Source organism: Cygnus atratus, chromosome 1 (genome assembly GCF_013377495.2).
Source record: "Cygnus atratus isolate AKBS03 ecotype Queensland, Australia chromosome 1, CAtr_DNAZoo_HiC_assembly, whole genome shotgun sequence".
In the NCBI taxonomy this organism is placed as follows: Eukaryota; Metazoa; Chordata; class Aves; order Anseriformes; family Anatidae; genus Cygnus; species Cygnus atratus.
The window spans coordinates 337,121-356,553 of record NC_066362.1 but is presented as its reverse complement, the minus strand read 5'-3'; the positions used below and the strand labels follow the sequence as shown (position 1 = coordinate 356,553).

Below are 19,433 nucleotides of genomic sequence, written 5' to 3'. Positions count from 1 at the left end.
GAGTCAGCCTTGATCTGCCTCCCCTGGCCCCTTACCTGGCCTTGCCACGGCTGCTCCTCCGGAGCGTGGGCAGGTCGGCCTCCTTCTCCTCCTGCACGCGCTGCAGGGATGGGGAGCGGCTGTGGGCGCTGCGGGTGCTGCTGGAGCTGGCCAGGCTGCCGTCCCCACCGCCGGCCCCTGCTGCAGCCTCCTGCATCTGCACCAGCAGCTGGGGGGGCAGGCTGCGCAGCGAGGGCACTGGTGAGTAGGACGCCCGGGTCTCTGCCTTCAGGTTGTTGTCGCTGGCCGAGCGCTGCAGCATGCGCGGTGAAGCGAGGCTGCCGGCACCGAGGATCCGTCTCCGCTTTGTATAGCTGGGAGTTTCTCTGAAAGGCACTGCAAAAGAGCCAGGAAAGCAGCATTAGCTACCAGGCACACGGGACAAAGCTGGTGTTGGCCGGTCACGCTGGGGCAGGAAGATGGTGGCAGAGAAGGAGCACAGAGCTAGGCCAGGAGTGGAAGAGCATCCCTGTGGGAGCACAGGAACAGTCATAGCAGATGAGGACGTGTCTCCATCTGCTTCCAGCTCCCATCCCAGCAAGACACCCAGAGCACACTGCTCTCCTCAGGGAACATCTGCAGGCCTGGGAGCACGTGGAGCCAGCAAGTTGGATGGCATGGCAGCATGGGGAGAGTTTGGAAGCAGTGTCTGGAAAAGCATCAAGGAGCCCTGTGGGGGGACGCAGTGATGGTGAGGGTCAGGGCCACCATCTTCCAGCCCACCTCCAGCTACCACTCCGGTTTGGAGGTGGTGACACAAACACGGGACACTGTTACTGGCCATGATCCTGGCCACCAGTTACTCCTCTGTTCTGGAGGTACAATAGGCCTAAATCTATAGCTTTAGGAAAGTGCCATGTCTAAGCCTCAAAAATGTAGTGTACAGAATAAAACACCAGCTACACTCTGCCCCTCCTGACCCTGTAGTTAACTCTTACCAGTGTCTGGAAGAGCCAGACCTCACAAAGGCACCTGGAGATGCCAACTCCTGCTTCTGCCAGCAGCTCTGCAGAAGGAGGGGTGGAAATGGAAAACTTCCTGTAGGCGCAGAGGGATGAGCACTCTGCTGCCGACATGGCACATGCACACTGTGGAGCTGGAGTGTTGCAGAACTTAGGTAGGAAAGACATATTTTCCTGAAGCTTGTTCAGTGAATCCATTTTCATTCTGAAGTTTAATATGCTTAAGTTTGCCTCACATTTGTGACAGCCTTCAGCAGGGAACGCATAATCAACAATATCCGCTTGTTTCATAGAATATCCCAAATTGGAAGGAACCCGCAAGGACCATCAAAAACCTGACTCCTGGCTTTGCAGAGAACTACCTAAAAATTAAACCATATGTCTGAGAGCATTGTCCAAATACTTCTTGAACTCTGGCAGGTTTCATGCCGTGACCACCAAGGCTGTTGCAAATTCAGTGACAAAAGCAAGGGGATACTTAAAACACACCATCTGATGCACTGCAGAGATCTCCTGCACTACAAAGTTCTCCTGCACTCCTGCTCAAAGGCATACTCAGAAGTGGTGTGATCCTGCTAACAGGGGACTGCACAACTTCACCTTTCCAAGACTACTCCTTCCATGGTAACTTGTACCTGGTGTGCAAACGGGTGCTGAACCCTGAGCACACTTTAGCTACCACAGCCAACGGGCTTCAGAGGAAGGGACTGGCCAGGTATCTGAACAGGACATTGCCTGACATTTAGCAAGGTCTCTCACCCTGTTTAATCACTGACTGAATGCCTTCAAAGCACTTTCCAGCTGTGCTGCACAGCCACACTTGCAATATTTTTCTGAGGAATAATTTAGGTTCAAAGTACAAGAATTTCAGGATCCCGTAAATCTTCTTGTTGTCATAGCAACTCAATGCATTTGTTCTCTGATGTTCCAACCACGTGGTGGGGGATTTCTGCCGGCAATGTCTGTGCTCCCTACAGTGACTCAGTCCAGCTCCCAGCCCAGCACCAGACCAAGGTGTCTCTGTACCTCTGCCCACAGCTGCAGCACTGCAAGTGCCTCGCATCCAGGGCACCCCGCAGGAAAAACAGGTCAAAATGGGAACCCAGAAAGAACAAGAGATATCAGATGGAAAGAGGCAAGGTCCAGGCCACATAAAATGTGCTGTGGATTCAGGTGTGTGGGAGTCCGCAGGGCTGTAGCAAACAGGACTCTCTAATCTGTAGCCAGCCCCATCAATGCAATACACTTGAGCTGAAGCCAAAGTCAGGGCTAACCACTACCCTTTCAAAGGCAACACTGAACATGTTTGGCTGACAAGGACTGCCAGCCTGAGTTTGTGTGTCATCCAGACATTTTATTTTGTACTACATCACCTCTCATAGAAAACCACTTTAAAAAATCAGAGAAGCAAATATTAAATGGATGCATGTCACAGTAACTGACAGATTTAAAAATTATTAGAAATTGGAAATAGTCACTGAAAGTGCAAGGAAGTTCCTTGCTAGTCTCCAATACCTGTTTTCAAACCAAAGCAATCCATGCACTTTACGCACAGTTCTTGAAAAAAAAAAATGGACAGAATTACTTTTAGTACGGTAAGTGCTGAATGCTGACTAATGATGAAAGCACATCAGTCAGTGGTCTGAATACATTTCCAAACTGAAGGCCAAGGCAAATAGCAATGAGTACACCCATGGTGTGCTTCCAGGGACCCAAAACATAGGTGAAACTCAGTGATCATGGGACTGTAACCTGCAAAAGGCTGTGAACTCATAGTGGCTGTCAACCAAACACAAGCTCAGTGCAACTCTGCTGGGAACGGAGTCAATCTGAGCTCATTACATCTAAACTGTGGAACAGCAAAGCCCCAGAGAGGTGATCTCAAAAGTCCTCTATCAGGAGGCAACGTCACAGCTGGAGAAATGCAAGGTTTGGAACCACACCATATTAAACTTTGCTAGACTGAAAATATCAAGGAAAAAATCAAGATCTAGAAGAATGTGCCTGACCAGCTCTTTGCCTGTCTTGGACAAAAACAGGAGCAGCAGTCAGTCCTTTGCAGACAGCTAGGGCTACTGGAGCTCTGCACCAGCCAGTCAGACTGAGTCTGCACCGTTCTCCCTCTGCGCACGCATGGCCTCATCCTTTACTACAAGGAGGCCAAAGCAGTCACCAAGTGCACCAGATCTGCAGCCACAGCCCAGCCGAGGCATCAGTGCGGTCACCACTCTTCTGTATCTGGCTGGGCTTGGCATCATTGGTCTTGGCACCAAAGCCAGAAAAAAAAAAAAAAAAGGAGGAGGAAAACAAGAATACAGCAATGAAAACCTCAGATAGAAGAGATGGTCTGGTTTGCTTTGGTGCACTTTATAAATTAATTATTAGTTTCTAGATATTAACTGCTTAGAAAAAAAAATCATTGCTGTATGTTGAAGTAATTGCATACAAGCTCACTGTAAAACTATCTTGTTGGCAAGCTGTTTTTACTCAACTGAACTAGGACTGGCAGAACTTGGCCAGAGTTGTGCAGTAGGCATGGTCCTTCATGAGAAAATAAATAAATAAATAAATCAGGGCAATAATCTGGAAAAAAAGAAACAAACACTAGAAAACATTGTTAGTATTCAACATAAGAGAAAAGGGGGAAAAAAATTTGAAAAGCAGTGACTTATCTTGCAAGTAAACAAAGCAGCACACCTGACAAGAGATCCTTTCAGTCTGTGTGAGATCTCTGCGCCTGGTAGCCTTAGCTTAACTGAGAAGAAGCAGAAGCCTGCCCTGCAACCAGCATGGACATCACTCCAGGAGATGTGGAGTGGTACAGACTTTACTGTGAGATATTCACAGCAAGCACCAATTATTAGGCAATGAGACACAGGTTGCTCAAGGACTCCCTGGTGTAAGGGAAGGTACTTTATAATTTCTGACACAGGTCAGGGTAAATTCTTTAATTTAGGCTGTCAAATTAATCACCTGGTTACCCATTTCCACACTCTACACAAGAGCAGTCATCACCTTACATATGGAAAGTGCTCACTCCCAACACGAAAATTATAGAATCCACTCTAAAAACAGAGCAAAACACAACCACTGTCTCAGATTTACATCAGAGACGAAGAGCAGCAGGGCTGCAGAAAAAAGCCCAGGACCACTCTGCTACTCACTAATCCATTTATCATAACATCAAGCATAAGAGTCCCTGAATTACAGCATAACATAGCATTTACAGGAGTAAATAAGAAGCTGTCCAGGTCACATAATAGACTGCAAAGCCAAGGTTTCCTGACTATTTAACTCTAGAAGTGTGTTACGAGAATGGTATTACAGCTGCAAAGGCAATCTCTTGACAGACAGGAAGATACCTGCACTGACTAACTTTAACTTGTTCCCCAGCACACAGTAACTGCACGTGAGGTGAGATCAAGACAGTTTACTTCACTTGCCAAAGTGCAATTTAGGGGCAAGGGAGTCACAAGTCCAGACGACAAGTGAAAAAATTGCTTCCAATACTATCACAGGAGTAGAGACTTTTATATGACACACATGCATACCGTGTGAAGTTCCTTAGGTTCTCGGGTGTCCAGCATACCCTGATGTCTCCTGGCCAAGGCAGCTATACCCCGTGACCCGGGACAGAGGACAGCTCAGGGGACTCAGCAAAGTCCTTGGGAGCCTCAGTGCAGAGGTACTGCTGATAGAAATCTGCCTGCTCCAACTTCAGTGCCTAGCTTCTGGAGCCTAGACTGCCTGTTTCTGGGTCGCTGTGCAGCTGGGAAGGCAACTGGACCAAGACCAGTTTCTACAGAGAGGTTAGTGAACCAGGGATGATGACACCTGGCCTGGAAAGCTTGGCTTTAACTGAGAACACAGATGAGCAGACATCCAGACAGCTTCATGGGAGGATGGCAATCAAAGGAACACACCTATTGCTTGTATGAACAATATAGGACTTTTCTCCCTGGATACTCCAGAGATTCTTCAGAGCCCTCATCTAAACACAGACTTATATCCAGTCAGTCTGGATGCTATGCCACGTAATACATGCAAGCCTGGGTCTGCTCTCACAACAGCAATTAGATATATTCAGAGAGATACAAAAACACGTTTGGCTGTGCTATGCAATGAGATGAAGACAGCAAGGGAGACAAAATCTGTTGCATGTGGCAGAACCGTGGGAGAGAAAATTGCGCCTTGGCCAGATGGCAGAAAGGACAGAAGAAATACCCACATTGCATGGGGAGGTGTGCTGAGGCAGATCCATGGGATGGACCCCAAAATGGATGAGCTAATGGTGGAGGCAGTTTGGTGTTGAAGGGTACTATGCATGCACTTATTTGCACAAGAAAGTCCAGCAGAACATCAGCACTTGGCACAGGCACAAGGACAACAAAGGTACCAGGAACATGTCCAGGGGCTGCAGCAGACAGAAGATCGAGGCCACCATGTACTTGAGGCAGTGACACAGGCAGCTGTGCAGAGGACAGGAAAGTGATTGTCCAGTTCTACTCTGCACTGGTGCAGCCTTACCTCAAGGACTGTGTGCAGTTTTGGGTGTCACAATATAAGAAGGACATAAAACTGTTAGAGTGCGCAAACAAGGGCTGCAAAGATGGTGAAGGGCCCCGAGGGCAAGAGGTATGAGAAGCAGCTGAGGTCACTTGGTTTGTTCAGCCTAGAGAAGAGGAGGCCTCATGGCAGCCTACAGCTTCCTCACAAAGGGAGCAGAAGGGCAGGTGCTGAGCTCTGCTCTCTGGGGACCCATCTGACAGGACCCCAGGGAACAGCATGCAGCTGGGACAGGGGAGGGTCAGGCTGCGTGTTAGGGGAAGGTTCGGCACTGAGGCTGTGATCGGGCACTGGAACAGGCTCCCCAGGGCAGTGGTCATGACACCGAGCCTGATGGAGCTCACGAAGCATTTGAACAACACTCTCGGACATACGGCTTTATTTTTGGGTGGTCCTGTGTGGAGCCAGGATTTGGACTTGATGATCCCTGTGGGTCCCTTCCAACTCAGGATATTCTATGAGTTTGTGATTCTATGAGAGCTGCACTTCCAGCAGAGCCTCGCTCAGTACTGGGAGCTCACCAGGGATCCTTTACTGCCGTTTTTAAAAAGGACTTTTCTAGGAGCCCTAAGCAAGAGACCAGCAACAGTCACATGTGATTTGCTGTTTACTTCTCTCCCTGGTGGAGCCCTGCATATTCAAAAACAAAAATCTGGGGGAAACCCGGCACTTCTTTGGGAGATGAGTGAAAGAGAACTTTGTGCTAGGACTGAAAATGCTGAATTAACTGTCACTCTTTGTTTTGAGCAGCACATTTCAGAGGCTCTGGCTACCTAACAGAGAAAAAAACAGAGCAGCCACAAGCTTGCAACAGCCAAATGACGTGTAATGACATCTAGGTCTCTAGAATGCACAATAATCCTAGGCCCATTTACTGTCTTAAAAGCACCAGAGGACACGTCTGCCAGGTTGTCCTATGGGACAGCAGGGTCTCAGCTACCACACAGGTGCCAGTGAGGATGCTGAGATCCTGCCTGGCTGCACTGTCTCTAACCCTGAGGGCCAACCACCTCCAGCATTATGACACAGCCTCATTCAACCAAATAATTGGGTCACTCAGCTTTACAGAGAACTTAGTTGTCTTCTGATCAGAAGCACATTAAGCAAGGTATCCATCATGATGCTCTCCCCACTGCATCCACTGAGTGAGCCCCAACTTGTCACTGAGACATAACTCTGCCCCATTCCCTGCCAGTCACTGTCATACCAGTGCAAAAGAGACTGAAATCATGCTCTTGACTACAAAGAAGATAGCTGGAAAGGAGGACTGGAGAGGGCTGCTGGCAGGTCTCTCCTGCTGGGGATCTCTTGCAGGACACTAGATGTGTGTTCACTGATCCAAGGACTCCCCAGTGCCAGAAGGTGGTGGCACTCCACCCTGTACCCTGGGCCCCACCCACAGCGTGCCCCCAGTACATCATGCATGACCTCCCAGATTCCAGGCCAACCTGCCAGCCAGCTTATCTCAACAGCAATGTGGACAGCAATGGTGCAGTGAGCCCAGCACAGGCAGAGGGATGGGGTCACTGTTCTCTGCGGGAGTGGGAAGACCAGGCTGGGGGAGCCCAAGGCATGCTTTGGCCAGTTCTATAGGCAGCAAAGCCAGCTTCTCACTGCACCTCAAACTACCTGAAACTGGTAATAGTAATAAACTGCTGAGCCTGAGCTGCAGCGACCAGGTGCAGAGACAGGATGGTTTCAGCCTGCTGTGAGGCAGCCAGTTCTAGCAAAGGCTTCCTCTTCCCAACCCCCAAACCCACTGTTCCTATTGGGGAAGGGAGGGAAGTGAGAGCAATAAAAAAAAAAAAAGCACCAAAAAACAACTTTGTGCAGCTCATACAATCAGCTTTGAAGATTCTTTTCTATACCTTCTCAAGAGTTTAATCAAAGTGTGTTTACTGGGTTTCTCGCAGCAAAATGAATCACTTCAGTTACCATGACAGCGCTGCTCGAAGAAGCACAACCGTGCTCCAGCCAGCCTGGTTAATCTGACACTTCCGTGTTTGCTTTTGCCCTCCATAAGGAGAAATGCATGGCTCTTGGGTTGAAAATGCCTCTTGCCGCTCAGGTGCAGTATGAGCGGGGTGCAGCCAGGGTTCCCAAAGGAGTTCTGGGCCCCGAGATGCTGCACTGTCACTGGGCAGCACCTGGACCACGCTCCAAACAACCCCAAGCTTCAGGCTAATGAACCAAAATGTAATCAACACTCTGAGGTTATTTAGAGATTTACTGGCTTGATGTTAAATATTCATGTAAAAGAGCAAAAGAGCACGAAGTGCAAATGTCTCCACAGTTCCAAGCTGAGAGGCCACATTTACATTTTAATAGTGGAAAATTACAAAGCAGAACGAAGAAGGCGCATAGCAACTCCCCTCATGTGGCACATTGACACCCAGGCTTCTCTTCCATGGAGGAGAGAGAGGCTACTCCAAGAGAACTTTCAGGTATTTTTTTCCAGGAATGAAAACTAAAGGAGAAGTACACAATGATCAGGCAGACCAGAGCCACCACCTCAGCTCCAGCAAGGTAACTGCTAATTTACCTCAGTACTGAGAAACAGTGCACTGGTAGGAATTGGAGTCGGTCCCCCTCCCCCCCGCCCCTTTTAATTAAAAAAATAAAAAAATTATCCTCTAATGATTTCTTCAGTCATCTTCATTTGCCTCTCAATTACCCATTCTCGTGTGATGCTTCATCCCTGGACATAGCCCCTCAGAATTACCCCCTCCTACCTCACTCCTCCATCTCAGTGCAGGTCTCTTGCCCCATCCCACTCAGAGTGTCAGCCCTATGTAGCTGGGGACAGATTTCCCTCTGCATTTGTAAAACTTAAATTGAAACTGCTAAAAATACATTTTAATCAAACTTGCTAGCTTTTCCCTACAAACTGTCCTCAAATGTGCTGCCAATTCACCTGTGAGTAGTACATGATATGGGATTGTCAGCCTTTCTCTTCAGACAATATTTATCAGCCTGATGCATATCATCACCGGAAGATTTTCCTTGCAAGAATTTTTCATTCCTCTGCTTCTCCTTGTCACATTCAGAACATTGAAAGTCCTGCTTGGACTCTCAGGCCACTGCTCAAATCCCCACAGAGGAAATCCTGGCAACTGCGTAGACCCGTTACAGGAGTGACACAATGAAATTAACAGTGATGACCAGAAAATCAGAAGCATCAAACAAGTATTTCTGATTAATATTTGAAAATAATTCCTGTACATACCTCCATACCATCAAAAATGCACCCAGAAATAAAACAGGTTAAAACTTCCCCCCACAATTCCAAGGATAGCAGTAACAGATGTATATTCAGTTATGTACATTCAAATTAGCAGGTCAAAAGCTTCTGCAGCAATGTTCAAAAGAATTTGCCATACAGCTCACTGAATCATTGGCCTATATCTATAATCCTCCTTAAAAAGTGTCAGTGGATAGGGAGGCATTTTTGAAAGGGTCAGCGGGATTATTCAGACAATCACAGAAAGCATAGCTTTATATCATTTCTAGGAAAAGACTAGAAACACTGAAACAGGACACTTAACAATTGAAAAATAAAGCATGAGAATTTAATTTATATCACCCAAGATGGCTTTAAGAACTCAAAGCTCACTGACAAAAATAATAAGCTTGGGTGAAACCGTTGACTTCACTGTTATGATACTGATTACATGCTACCACTTGTCAAGATACTAGGGCAGATTTTAACAGGTTGTACTGGGTCTGGCTGGGATGTTAACTTTCCCTGCAGCAGCCCATACAGTGCTGTGCTCTGCACTTGTAGCTAGAACAGCAGTGCTATCACACCAGTGTTGTGTCTGCTGCTGAGCAGTGCTGGCACAGCATCAGGACTCTCACTAACCCTCCTAGGGGGTGGGCAAAAAAGTGAGAAAGAAACATCACCAGGGCAGCTGACCTAAACCAACCAAAGGGATATTCCATACAATATGATGTCACACTCAGCAATAAAAGGTGGAAAAAGGAAGAAGAGGGGAGGGGTGGGCTCTCATTGCGAAAACGTCTGTCCTCCCGAACAGCGGCTACCTGCATTGAGGCCCTGCTTCAAGGACATGGTCAAGCATCACTCATTTGTGGGAAGTAGAGAGTAATTTCTTTCCTCTGCACTTCCACACAGTCTTACTTGTTTTGTTTTTTTCCCTTTCCCCCTCCCTTTTCCCCTTTCCCTTTTTTCCCTATAAATTGTTTAATTAATAATAATCTTTCCTTAATAATTATTTTTCCCCTTTAATTAAATTATCCTTATGTCAACCCGTGAGTTGTTCTTTCCTTTACTTCTTCCCCTCCTCTTCTAAGGAGGGGGAGTGAGAGAGCGGTTGTGGTGTTCAGCTGCCTAGCACAGTAAAACCACCACACAGACAATAAAACCACCACACAGATAATAAGACAAAATAATCAATTATTAACGGAGAACAACAATTGGGAATGTTTCCAATATTATCCAGTAAGCCAGTTCTTCCTACAGTAATATTTATATTTTTACCTTTACCAATGACCTCTCTATATATGGACGTATATACTGTAATATATATATACACACAGACATATAGACAAACACAGATCATTGGCAATAAAACTGCAGGTGATGCCATGGCTGGTGCAATAGCATATGAGAGAGGGTGCTGACACAGTGGAATCTATTGTTAACAAATGTTAACAAATTAACATTTGTTAAGATGGGACCATCTGAACACATTTCATTACTTCCTGATGTAAGACAAAGCAGCTGGGAAACACAAACGTAGGTTATACAGTACAGAACTGTTCCTTGAAAAAGAGCTCCTTTCAGCGAGACTGAAACAGGCCAGTGATTCCTGACACAAACCACCTACAGACAAGCTCCAAGACCAATGCAGTGAGCAGAAAAGCTAACATAACCACTAGATATATCAGTCCCTGAAAAAGGGTAGCACAGTCTGTTCATCCATAAGGTTATTATGGAAAAATGCATTGGAATGCAACATAAAGCCATGCAAAGGCTCAGAAGCTGGTCAAGCTGACCTATACTAAGAAAATAAATAAACAGAAGCTAGTCACAGTTTGCCAAGGTAACAGAGAGTCACAAATTTGTATGTTGGGTAAGAGTATACTCCACAATAGAAACTTTCTGCATAAGAAACTTATGCAAAAGTTCGCACAGAATTGTGTAAGTGTTCAAGTTTTCACCACAAGGTGACAATACTGGCCACGTTGGTCTTAAAATTTATTGTCCCATCAGCATCATTTTGAGGAACTTGTCAAACTCTCCATGAAAAAATAAATCATAGAATGGCTTGGGTTGGAAGGGACCTTAAAGATCATCTAGTTCCAACCCCTCTGCCATAGGCAGGGATGCCACAGACTAGATGAGGTTTGCCAGGGCCCCATCCAGCCTGCTCTTGAACACCTCCAGGGATGGGGCATCCACAACTTCTCTGGGCAACCTGTGCCAGTGCCTCACCACCCTCAGAGTAAAGAACTTATTCCTAACATCCAATCTAAATCTCCCCTCTTTCAGTTTAAAACAATTCCCCCTTGCTCTATCATTATCTACCTGAGTAAAGAGTCCTTCTCCAACCTTTTTATAAGCCCCCTTTAAGCAATGAAAGGCCGCAAGGTCTCCCCAGAGCCTTCTATTGTCCAGGCTGAACATCCCCAGCTCTCTCAGCCTTTCTTCATAGGAGAGGTGCTCCAGCCCTCTCATCATCATTGTGGCCCTCCTCTGGACCCGCTCTAACAGCCCCAAATCCTTCTTGTGCTGGGGGCATCAGACCTGGATGCAGGACTCCAAGTGGGGTCTCACGAGGGCAGAGCAGATGGGGACAATCCCCTCCCTCGACCTGCTGGCCACTCCTCTGTTGATGCAGCCCAGGATGCAGTTGGCCTTCTGGGCTGCCAGTGCATACTGCTGGCTCATGTCGAGCCTTTCACCCATCAGAAACCTCAAATCTCTCTCCACAGGGCTGCTCTCAATGAGTTCTTCTCCCAGTCTGTACTCCTGTCTAGGATAGCCCCAACCCAGGTGCAGCACCTTGCACTTGGACTTGTTGAACCTCATGTGGTTCACATGGGCCCACTTCTCCAGCCTGTCCAGGTCCCTTTGGATGACTTCTCTTCCTTCTTTGGTATCAACTGCTCCACTCAACTTGGTGTCATCTGCAAACTTGCTGAGGGTGCATTCAATCCCATCTTCTGTGTCATTGACGAAGACATTGAAAAGCACCGGTCCCAGGACAGACCCCTGAGGGACTCCACTCATGACCGGCCTACACCTGGACATAGAACCATTAACCACTACTCTCTAGGTGTGGCCATTGAGCCAATTCCTTATCCACCGTATGGTCCACCCTTCAAATCCTTATCTTTCCAATTTAGAGATTAGGATGTCATGTGAGACTGTGACCAAAGCCTTACAGAATTCCAAGTAGATGACATCGGTCAGTCTTCCTTTGTCAACTGATGCTGTCACTCCATCATAGAAGGCCATCAGATTGGTCAGGCATGATTTGCCCTTTGTGAAGCCATGCTGGCTGTCTCAGATCACCTCCTTGTCTTGCATGTGCCTTAACATTGCTTCCAGGCGGATCTGTTCCATGATCTTGCCAGGCACAGAGGTGAGGCTCACCGGTCTGTAGCTGTCCAAGTCTTCCTTTCTACCCTTTTTAAAAATGGGAGTGATGTTTCCCTTTTCCAGTCACCGGGGACTTTGCCTGCCATGATTTTTCAGATATAATGGAAAGTGGCTTGGGAACTACATCAGCCAACTCCCTCAAGACCCTGGGATGCACGTTGTCAGGCTCCATAGACTTATAGCTGTTAAGTTGCATCAGGAGGTCCTGAACTTGCTCCTTGCTTACAGTGGGAGGGACTCTGCTCCCCCAGCCCCTGCCTAGAGGTTCGTGGACTCGAGAGATGTGGGAATATTGACCACCAGTGAAGACCGAGGCAAAGAAGTTGTGAACTACCTCAGCCTTCTCCACGTCTGTTGTTACCAGTTCTCCGTCTTCATTTGTCAGAGGCAATACACTCTCCTTAGACTTTCTTTTGTGGCCAATGTACCTGTAGAACCCCTTCTTTTTATTCTTTGCATCCCTCGCAAAGTTTAATTCTGCGAGTGCCTTGGCTTTCCTGATCCCATCCCTGCACATCCAGCACCTAGACAGGTGCCCTCCCTAATTCCTATGGAACAATTCACAGGTGTTTCCCTGCTGTTTTCTAAAGTATTGGCACTCAATGGATCTTTGGAGTCACTTACAGGTACATCCTCTTCCCCCACTGAATCTAGTTTAAAGCTCGGCTAATGAGTCCGGAGAGCTTGCTGCCCAAAATGCTTTTGCCCCATATGGGAGCCTCAGTGCCTCTCAGAGGGGAGTCTCCAAATACCAACACCCTCTGTGCTCTTTTTTTTTTTTTTTGTGGCACTGGTTTTTATACAAGTGGTTTGCTGGTCCACCTTTTTGCAGTTGCCCTTTCCTGGGTCTTGACCATTACCATTGTTGTCATTGACACTGTCTCCTTTTTTGAGCCCCAGAGCATCATATCTGCTGGAAGAATTGGAAGATGTTAGATTTTTCCACTCTCTGGGTAATCCCAGACTGAGCTTACATACACAGTTTCTGACATACAGCTTCAGAGCTCATGGAGATACTTGGGACAGACTTTGGATGAGGAAGGCACCTGAAGGACAAAGGAAACACTGATCTCAGGTTGGCTTCATGACACCCTCATTAACGAGAAATAACTTATTCTTTGGTTTGAGCTATAAAATGTCATAAAGTTGAGACTTCTCAACAACAACTGACAATTCAATGCCCAAAGCCTCATGTAATCTTCCTAACGTGTCATGGTTTAAATTAATATCCTGGTGTCAATTCACACAGAGAAGGAAACTAGGCCACATGCATCAGGGTATGGGATGGGTACCTAACGAGGAGTTAGGTGACCAGATCATCTTCTGACCCTTGCTAGGCCTAGTCTGCATCTTCATATACCTAAATACCTTGAAAAAAATCTGTTCCAAGGTAGCAGGAGAGAGGAAGACACTGTGCCAGCAACTCTACCCATACAGAGCTAACAGTAAGCCAGGGCTGTAGGATCTTCAGCAGACATGGGCCAAGAGTCTAACACATCCCAAAAGCAAGGACCACTGTGGATCACTGAAGCTGCAGAACCATACCAGAGGAGATGAGTTACTCCGCCACCCCTGCCTGTACATCTAAAGAAAACAAATGTTGTTATGGTGCACTTCAGTTCGGCAAACAAATGCTGGTGATCTCATACAGATTGTAATTCCCCAACAAAAAGATATTTTACATAATATAGGGTACCTGTTTGGGGTCTCACTATGACTGATAATGAATTAATTCCTTTGACTTGAAGTTAGTGGTTGCTTAGTGATCATGAATCATGACCTGATTATATTCAGCATAAGAAGAAAGAATCCTCAACCAGTCTTACGTACATGTACTGCTTAAGGTTAATTTCTCAGTATTAAGCTAATATTATATTATTTTCTCCAGATCTACTTTCATGTAGATAGAGTAAATATGAATAAAAATCAGGAGTTCAAAAAAATCAGCAAAGTTACAATACCACAATTATGAAATAAAGCAGCTGTGGTTAAACACCCAGTTGGACAAAAGTGGCAAGATGAAGACATTAATTGGTATTGCAAAATATATTTTCCATAATTGAAGTTTAAATAACTGAAATCAATATGGAGTTACAATACACTCTAAATTGATAAGGGGAGATAAAACATTAACAAAAAAAGAGTTTGCAGAATGGAGGAAAATTTTAAGAAGCTTTATGGTCGTTTTTAGATATAAAAGTAAATTCTAAAACAAGCAGAAAGAGGCACTTGTATCACATCATGATGACAAAGCATAAGGAACTACTAATTAGCTGAAACAAACACTTAAAAATTTGCAGGCTAAGAAAACTTCCCAGAAAGATGGATAATGAAAATTATCGAGCAGCTGACAAGGGATCCAACTGATAAAAACAAACAAACAAATAAATAAATAAATAAACAAACAAAACAAAACTATGTGCAGTTAACACTACTGGTAATGTTTTAGTGGAAAACAGGTAATGTGGTACACACCTGATGTTACTGAGTGGAGTTACACATACGGGTGGTAAATTCTGATGTGGATTTAAGACTTGAAAGCTGATGGAACAAGCAAATGGACATGCCAGGAGGCTGATGGTGGTGCTCCAGAGAGGACCAAAGGTTCAGGCGCAGCCCCGCTTGCACTGTTTCCCACTGACCAGGTCTCGGTGTTCCTGATAAACATGCAGCCTTTTTCCTCTGCCATCCCTTGCTTTTCCAAATCTGCCTGGCATGGTCAGAGACCAGGTTCTGCAGCTATACCCAAGAGGGTTAGGGCTGCCCTTGCCATACCAAAGAAACCACTCCCATATGGGCAAGAGTGGACCACCACTAATGAACAAGCACTGTGCTATGCTGCTTCAAGCACACAGAGGATCTGTAGTGTCATTGCCAAGTTCTCATGATCCAACCTCTCAGGTCCAACCAAGAAGAGAACAGGCTGCATTCACTATACATGGCATTCTGTCTTCAGACTCATAAAATACGAGAATCAGAAAAACAAACAAACAAAAAAAAAAAACACACACACTATCTTCAACTTCAGTGCTGGTGCCTGTGATGGAGCAAGCAGATCTTGGTGCCTGCACTGACTGAAAGGACAGAGAACTGTGCATAGGAAACTATGGAGAAAACTGCACAAGAAGTCCTGCAGCCCAGTGGGCTGTTAAGAGCAGACACTGATCACCCAGAATCCTCACTGTGGACATTTTTGGGCATCTTCCTTAAACTATATCAACCCTAGCTAGATCCATGAACTGAATGCTTGTAAGCAGATAGAGCACATCAGCTGGAGCACAGTTTTGGGTTATTTTCACCTAAAAGAAATTCACTTCACACCCTCCAGACCTGCTGTACATTGTGAGACAAATCACAGCAAGTGGGGACAGCCAGCTCCACCTCAGAAGTACACTCCTGATCCAAACAAACATTGATGAATGCTCTAAGAGCCAGAAACTACAGCTACGTGCAACAGGCTGTCATGCAGCAAGGAGTGAAAGCTATTGCTAACCATCTTTCCTTCCACAGCCTTACCACAGCAGGTCCTCTCTGAATATTTCTGATGGTGGGGGCCACCAATTCTTGTCTCACAGACAGACAAGTGCTGCCTAATAGCAGGAACTTGAGAAGATTTCTCTAAGAGCTATCACGTACAATGCTGCACTGTCACGTATAATCCTACCCTTTCCTACCAGATTGTTTTAGTATTTCTGCAACTATTGTGATGGAACTATCAGAGAAAAGGAATAGAAACAGCCAGACTGCCTAACCCTGACCCCTTCCTTATCCTAAATCATGCCAATCTGCTCTCCTCCAGTCAGACGCTCACACTTTTCAGATCTTAATGAACTTCAAAAAACAATTTCTCCTTGCTTGGGAAATTCATCTGCTAGTCCCATTGACTCCAGGTGGATACCATCTGGACCTGCTGGTTTGTGTGCGATTAGTTTGCAACTGTTATCTGACCTATTTTATATACACAGCCGTATCTAGAACATGAACAATTCATTCTTACCCAACATGTTTTCATGCCATTTTTCCCTACACTTTTTTCAAGAAAAATAATTGAGCCATTCAATCACATATAGATTCAACCGTAGAAAAATTTAGTTTGGAAGGGGACTTTTGCAGGTCATCTAGTCCAATATCCCTCTCACTGCAGTCTCTTTCCTCTTGAATTAATAGGGTGGCTTTCTGGTGTAAGAAATTTTTGGCTTTTCCTCACATTCTTCCTGACTCTTCTCACAAATCCTCAGCATCAGTGATAGTTAGCTGAGAAACGAAGTGATAAAAGGATGGGTTAAGGTGCAAGTTTCTAGACTCACAGCCACTTCCAAGAACCAAGCCCAATACTCAAAGGCTGTATCAGACTCTACAAGTCTTTCCACTTGACGACTTGTTGTGGGTTAACCCCAGTAGGCAGCTAAGCATCCCACAACTGCTTGCTCACTCTACCCAAGCAGGACTGGGGAGAGAATCAGCTTTCCGATTAAAGTGAGAAAACTCATGGGCTGAGATAAAGACAGTTTAATAAGTAAAGCAAAAGCTGCACTCACAAGCAAAGCAAAACAAGGAATTTGTGCACTACTTCCAATTGAAAAGCAGATGTCCAGCCATTTCTGGGAAAGCAGGGTTTCATCATGCACAATGGTTACTTGGGAAGACAAGCGCCATAACTCCCTCCCTCCTTTCCTCCCTTCCTTCTTCTCTATCCCCAGCTTTCATTACTAAGCATAATGTCATACGGTATGGAATATCCCGTTGGTCAGTTTGGGTCGCTTGGTTGTATTCCCTCCCAGCTTCTTGTGCACTCCCAGCCTCCTCGCTGGCAGGGCAGCATATGAAGAAGAAAAGTTCCAGGCTCTGTGTAAGCACTGCTCTGCAACAACTAAAACATCGGTGTGTTATATCAGCACTGTTTTAATCATAAATCCAAAACCAGCACCATACTAGACACAACAAAGAAAATTAACTCTATCCCAGCCAAAACCAGGACATGACCTGATGATTCTGTACCTTCTGTGAAGTTACATGCACTGAGACAACAGTGAGAAAAAAAAGTCTTTGTAGACAGCACAAGAAAGAAGGGAACACAGAAAGTTAACACTCTATCTCTTTGCCACAGCAAGCTTACAGATTTCCAACTGCCCTTATAAATAGAATGAGCTCAACAAAAACATCCACGTTTGTTATACATTCTGGGAAATTTGACACAATTAGACAAAAAGAAATAAAGCTTTCCATTGTACAAGTACTTATTTTTGGCTTCCATACTAAATTTTTTAACTTCTACCTCATTTAGGCTTTCCAAAAATTTCTCTGAGAAAGGATCAAGGGGAAAGGTTAGAGAGAAAGGAGAAACGTATGTCATTACCTCTACTTCTGCTTGTCTCACGCGTTTATCTGAATTGCTGTATGCCATTCCACAGCCTTTTTGGAATCCAAAACATAGCACCATACTAGCTACAATAAAGAAAATTAACTCTATCCCAGCCAAAATGAGGACATGACCTTATGATTCTGTACTTTCTGTGGACTGCACGTTCACCAAGAATTAACCCTTTACATTGGTTTGTCCCTTGCTCTAGTAAGCTCTGATCCAATCAACTTTCTAGAACAATTCAGGAAAACTCAACAAGTGGTATGATTTTATACCTAACCTAAAATTCAGTTTTGCATGACATATATTATATTTCATGACAATGTCTACACCAAAGGAGGAAAGAGCAGATGCTGCAAGGAAAAAAGCTAAACAGGAAATCCAAAAATATTCCTCCATAAAGAAACAATACCAGAATACTACTTCACTTTTACTTATAGAAGCTCCAGTGCGGGGCAGCTCCATAGCCATTATCACTACTAAGAGAGAGGACACATCTCCTTCTTGCACCAAGTCCAGTTAACAGTCTTAGCAGGAGAGCATCTCTGACATGAAAGGGCCTCAGGGATGCAGAGAGAGAGAAAAGGCAAGGGATTTTACAAAGAGCTTTTCAGACCCACTCCAGACTAATTTGGCTAATTCTTTAGTTTGCTAATCGCAGCAGCCATAAGCAAACACAGGACTGAATAAACTCACTGAATAATGATGGCCCCGAGAGGAAAGTAGATGTGTCCTGACGCTCCCAAGACCCAAAACTAGCTGCAGGCTGCAGCTTCCACTGATCACTGCAGGCAGCACTAGGAAACCACCAATTAACATATCCATTCTAAAATAGTCCTGGACTCTACAGTAAGATTAAAAAGGGAGAAAAGGGGGAGAGAAAAAAGATCAAACTCACCAACATCGGATTCTTTGTGGGTTTTGATGATTTCAGCCAATTCAAAATTTCCTGCAATGATGGCCACCTGAAAAGAGAGGGAGGGAAGACAGTTGAGCAGCTCTGAACAGCACTGATCCTGTGCTTGCTTGCACAGATACCACCATATGGACTAATAACAGCTGCCTTCCATGGGGGATGCAGAGCCAACAATTGTTCTGCCTCAGCTCACCCAGTCAGTAACCCCAAGGTGTAAATACACTCTCAGCATTGCAAGGAGAACGTATGTCGATTGTTTGTGCAATGAGAAGGTAGCAAATAGCTCAGAGATAACCATTCCCATCTCCTCAGAGTTTGGTGGTGATATGCCTAACACCAGCTAGGAATTAATTTTAGGTCTTGCAGGTACTGACCAGCTTTCTCAAGCCTGAAGGCTTTCAGCGAACCATAGTTAGCTGACAAAAAGCAGCTTACCAGAAACCCACCTTTCTGCATGTCTTACCTGCACAGTCCCCAGGACTAGCTCCTGGTCACTCCAGGCTGGATTGGCTGAGGAACCACTTCCAGTCAGCTGCTGCAGCAGCTTGCACCAGGAAAGCCGTAACATATTAGACCAACATTAAATATTGCTTTACCCAACACCCATCCTATAGTTTCTCTCCACATGAAAAATCTTCAATAACTCAAAAGGACAAGGGAAGAGGCGAAGCTGAATGGGGATCTGCCAAGGGAACACACAGACATGGTCTGCCTTTCTCCAGGAACTGCTTCCACAGATGCTCACATCCTGGGGAACAGCAGAACACCAGCAGTCCTCAAGAAGGTAGATTAGAACATGAGTAAAAGAAAATAGACAGAAGTGCTACTCTCCTGAAGCAAGTACTCAACCGACAGACTAGAGACATTACATAAACTCTTTGTTGATTTCTTATATATTTTGTGAGGGGGGTGGTGATGGAAGGGATGGTGGTGGCAGGAAATACAGCATTGAATCACAGC

The 19,433-nt window shown here is 45.5% G+C and overlaps 1 protein-coding gene across 1 annotated transcript in view; it reads right to left on the bottom strand.

The window, feature by feature from the left end:
* Window positions 1-19,433, bottom strand: part of SHANK3 (SH3 and multiple ankyrin repeat domains 3) — a 353,875-nt gene that overhangs the window by 240,887 nt on the left and 93,555 nt on the right. Inside the window, exons 9-10 of the mRNA XM_035569314.2 lie at window positions 18,456-18,522; window positions 36-375 (exon numbers count right to left, since the gene is read on the bottom strand). Coding sequence (XP_035425207.2) covers window positions 36-375; window positions 18,456-18,522 — 407 coding nt within the window. The remainder of the gene's footprint in view (window positions 1-35; window positions 376-18,455; window positions 18,523-19,433) is intronic.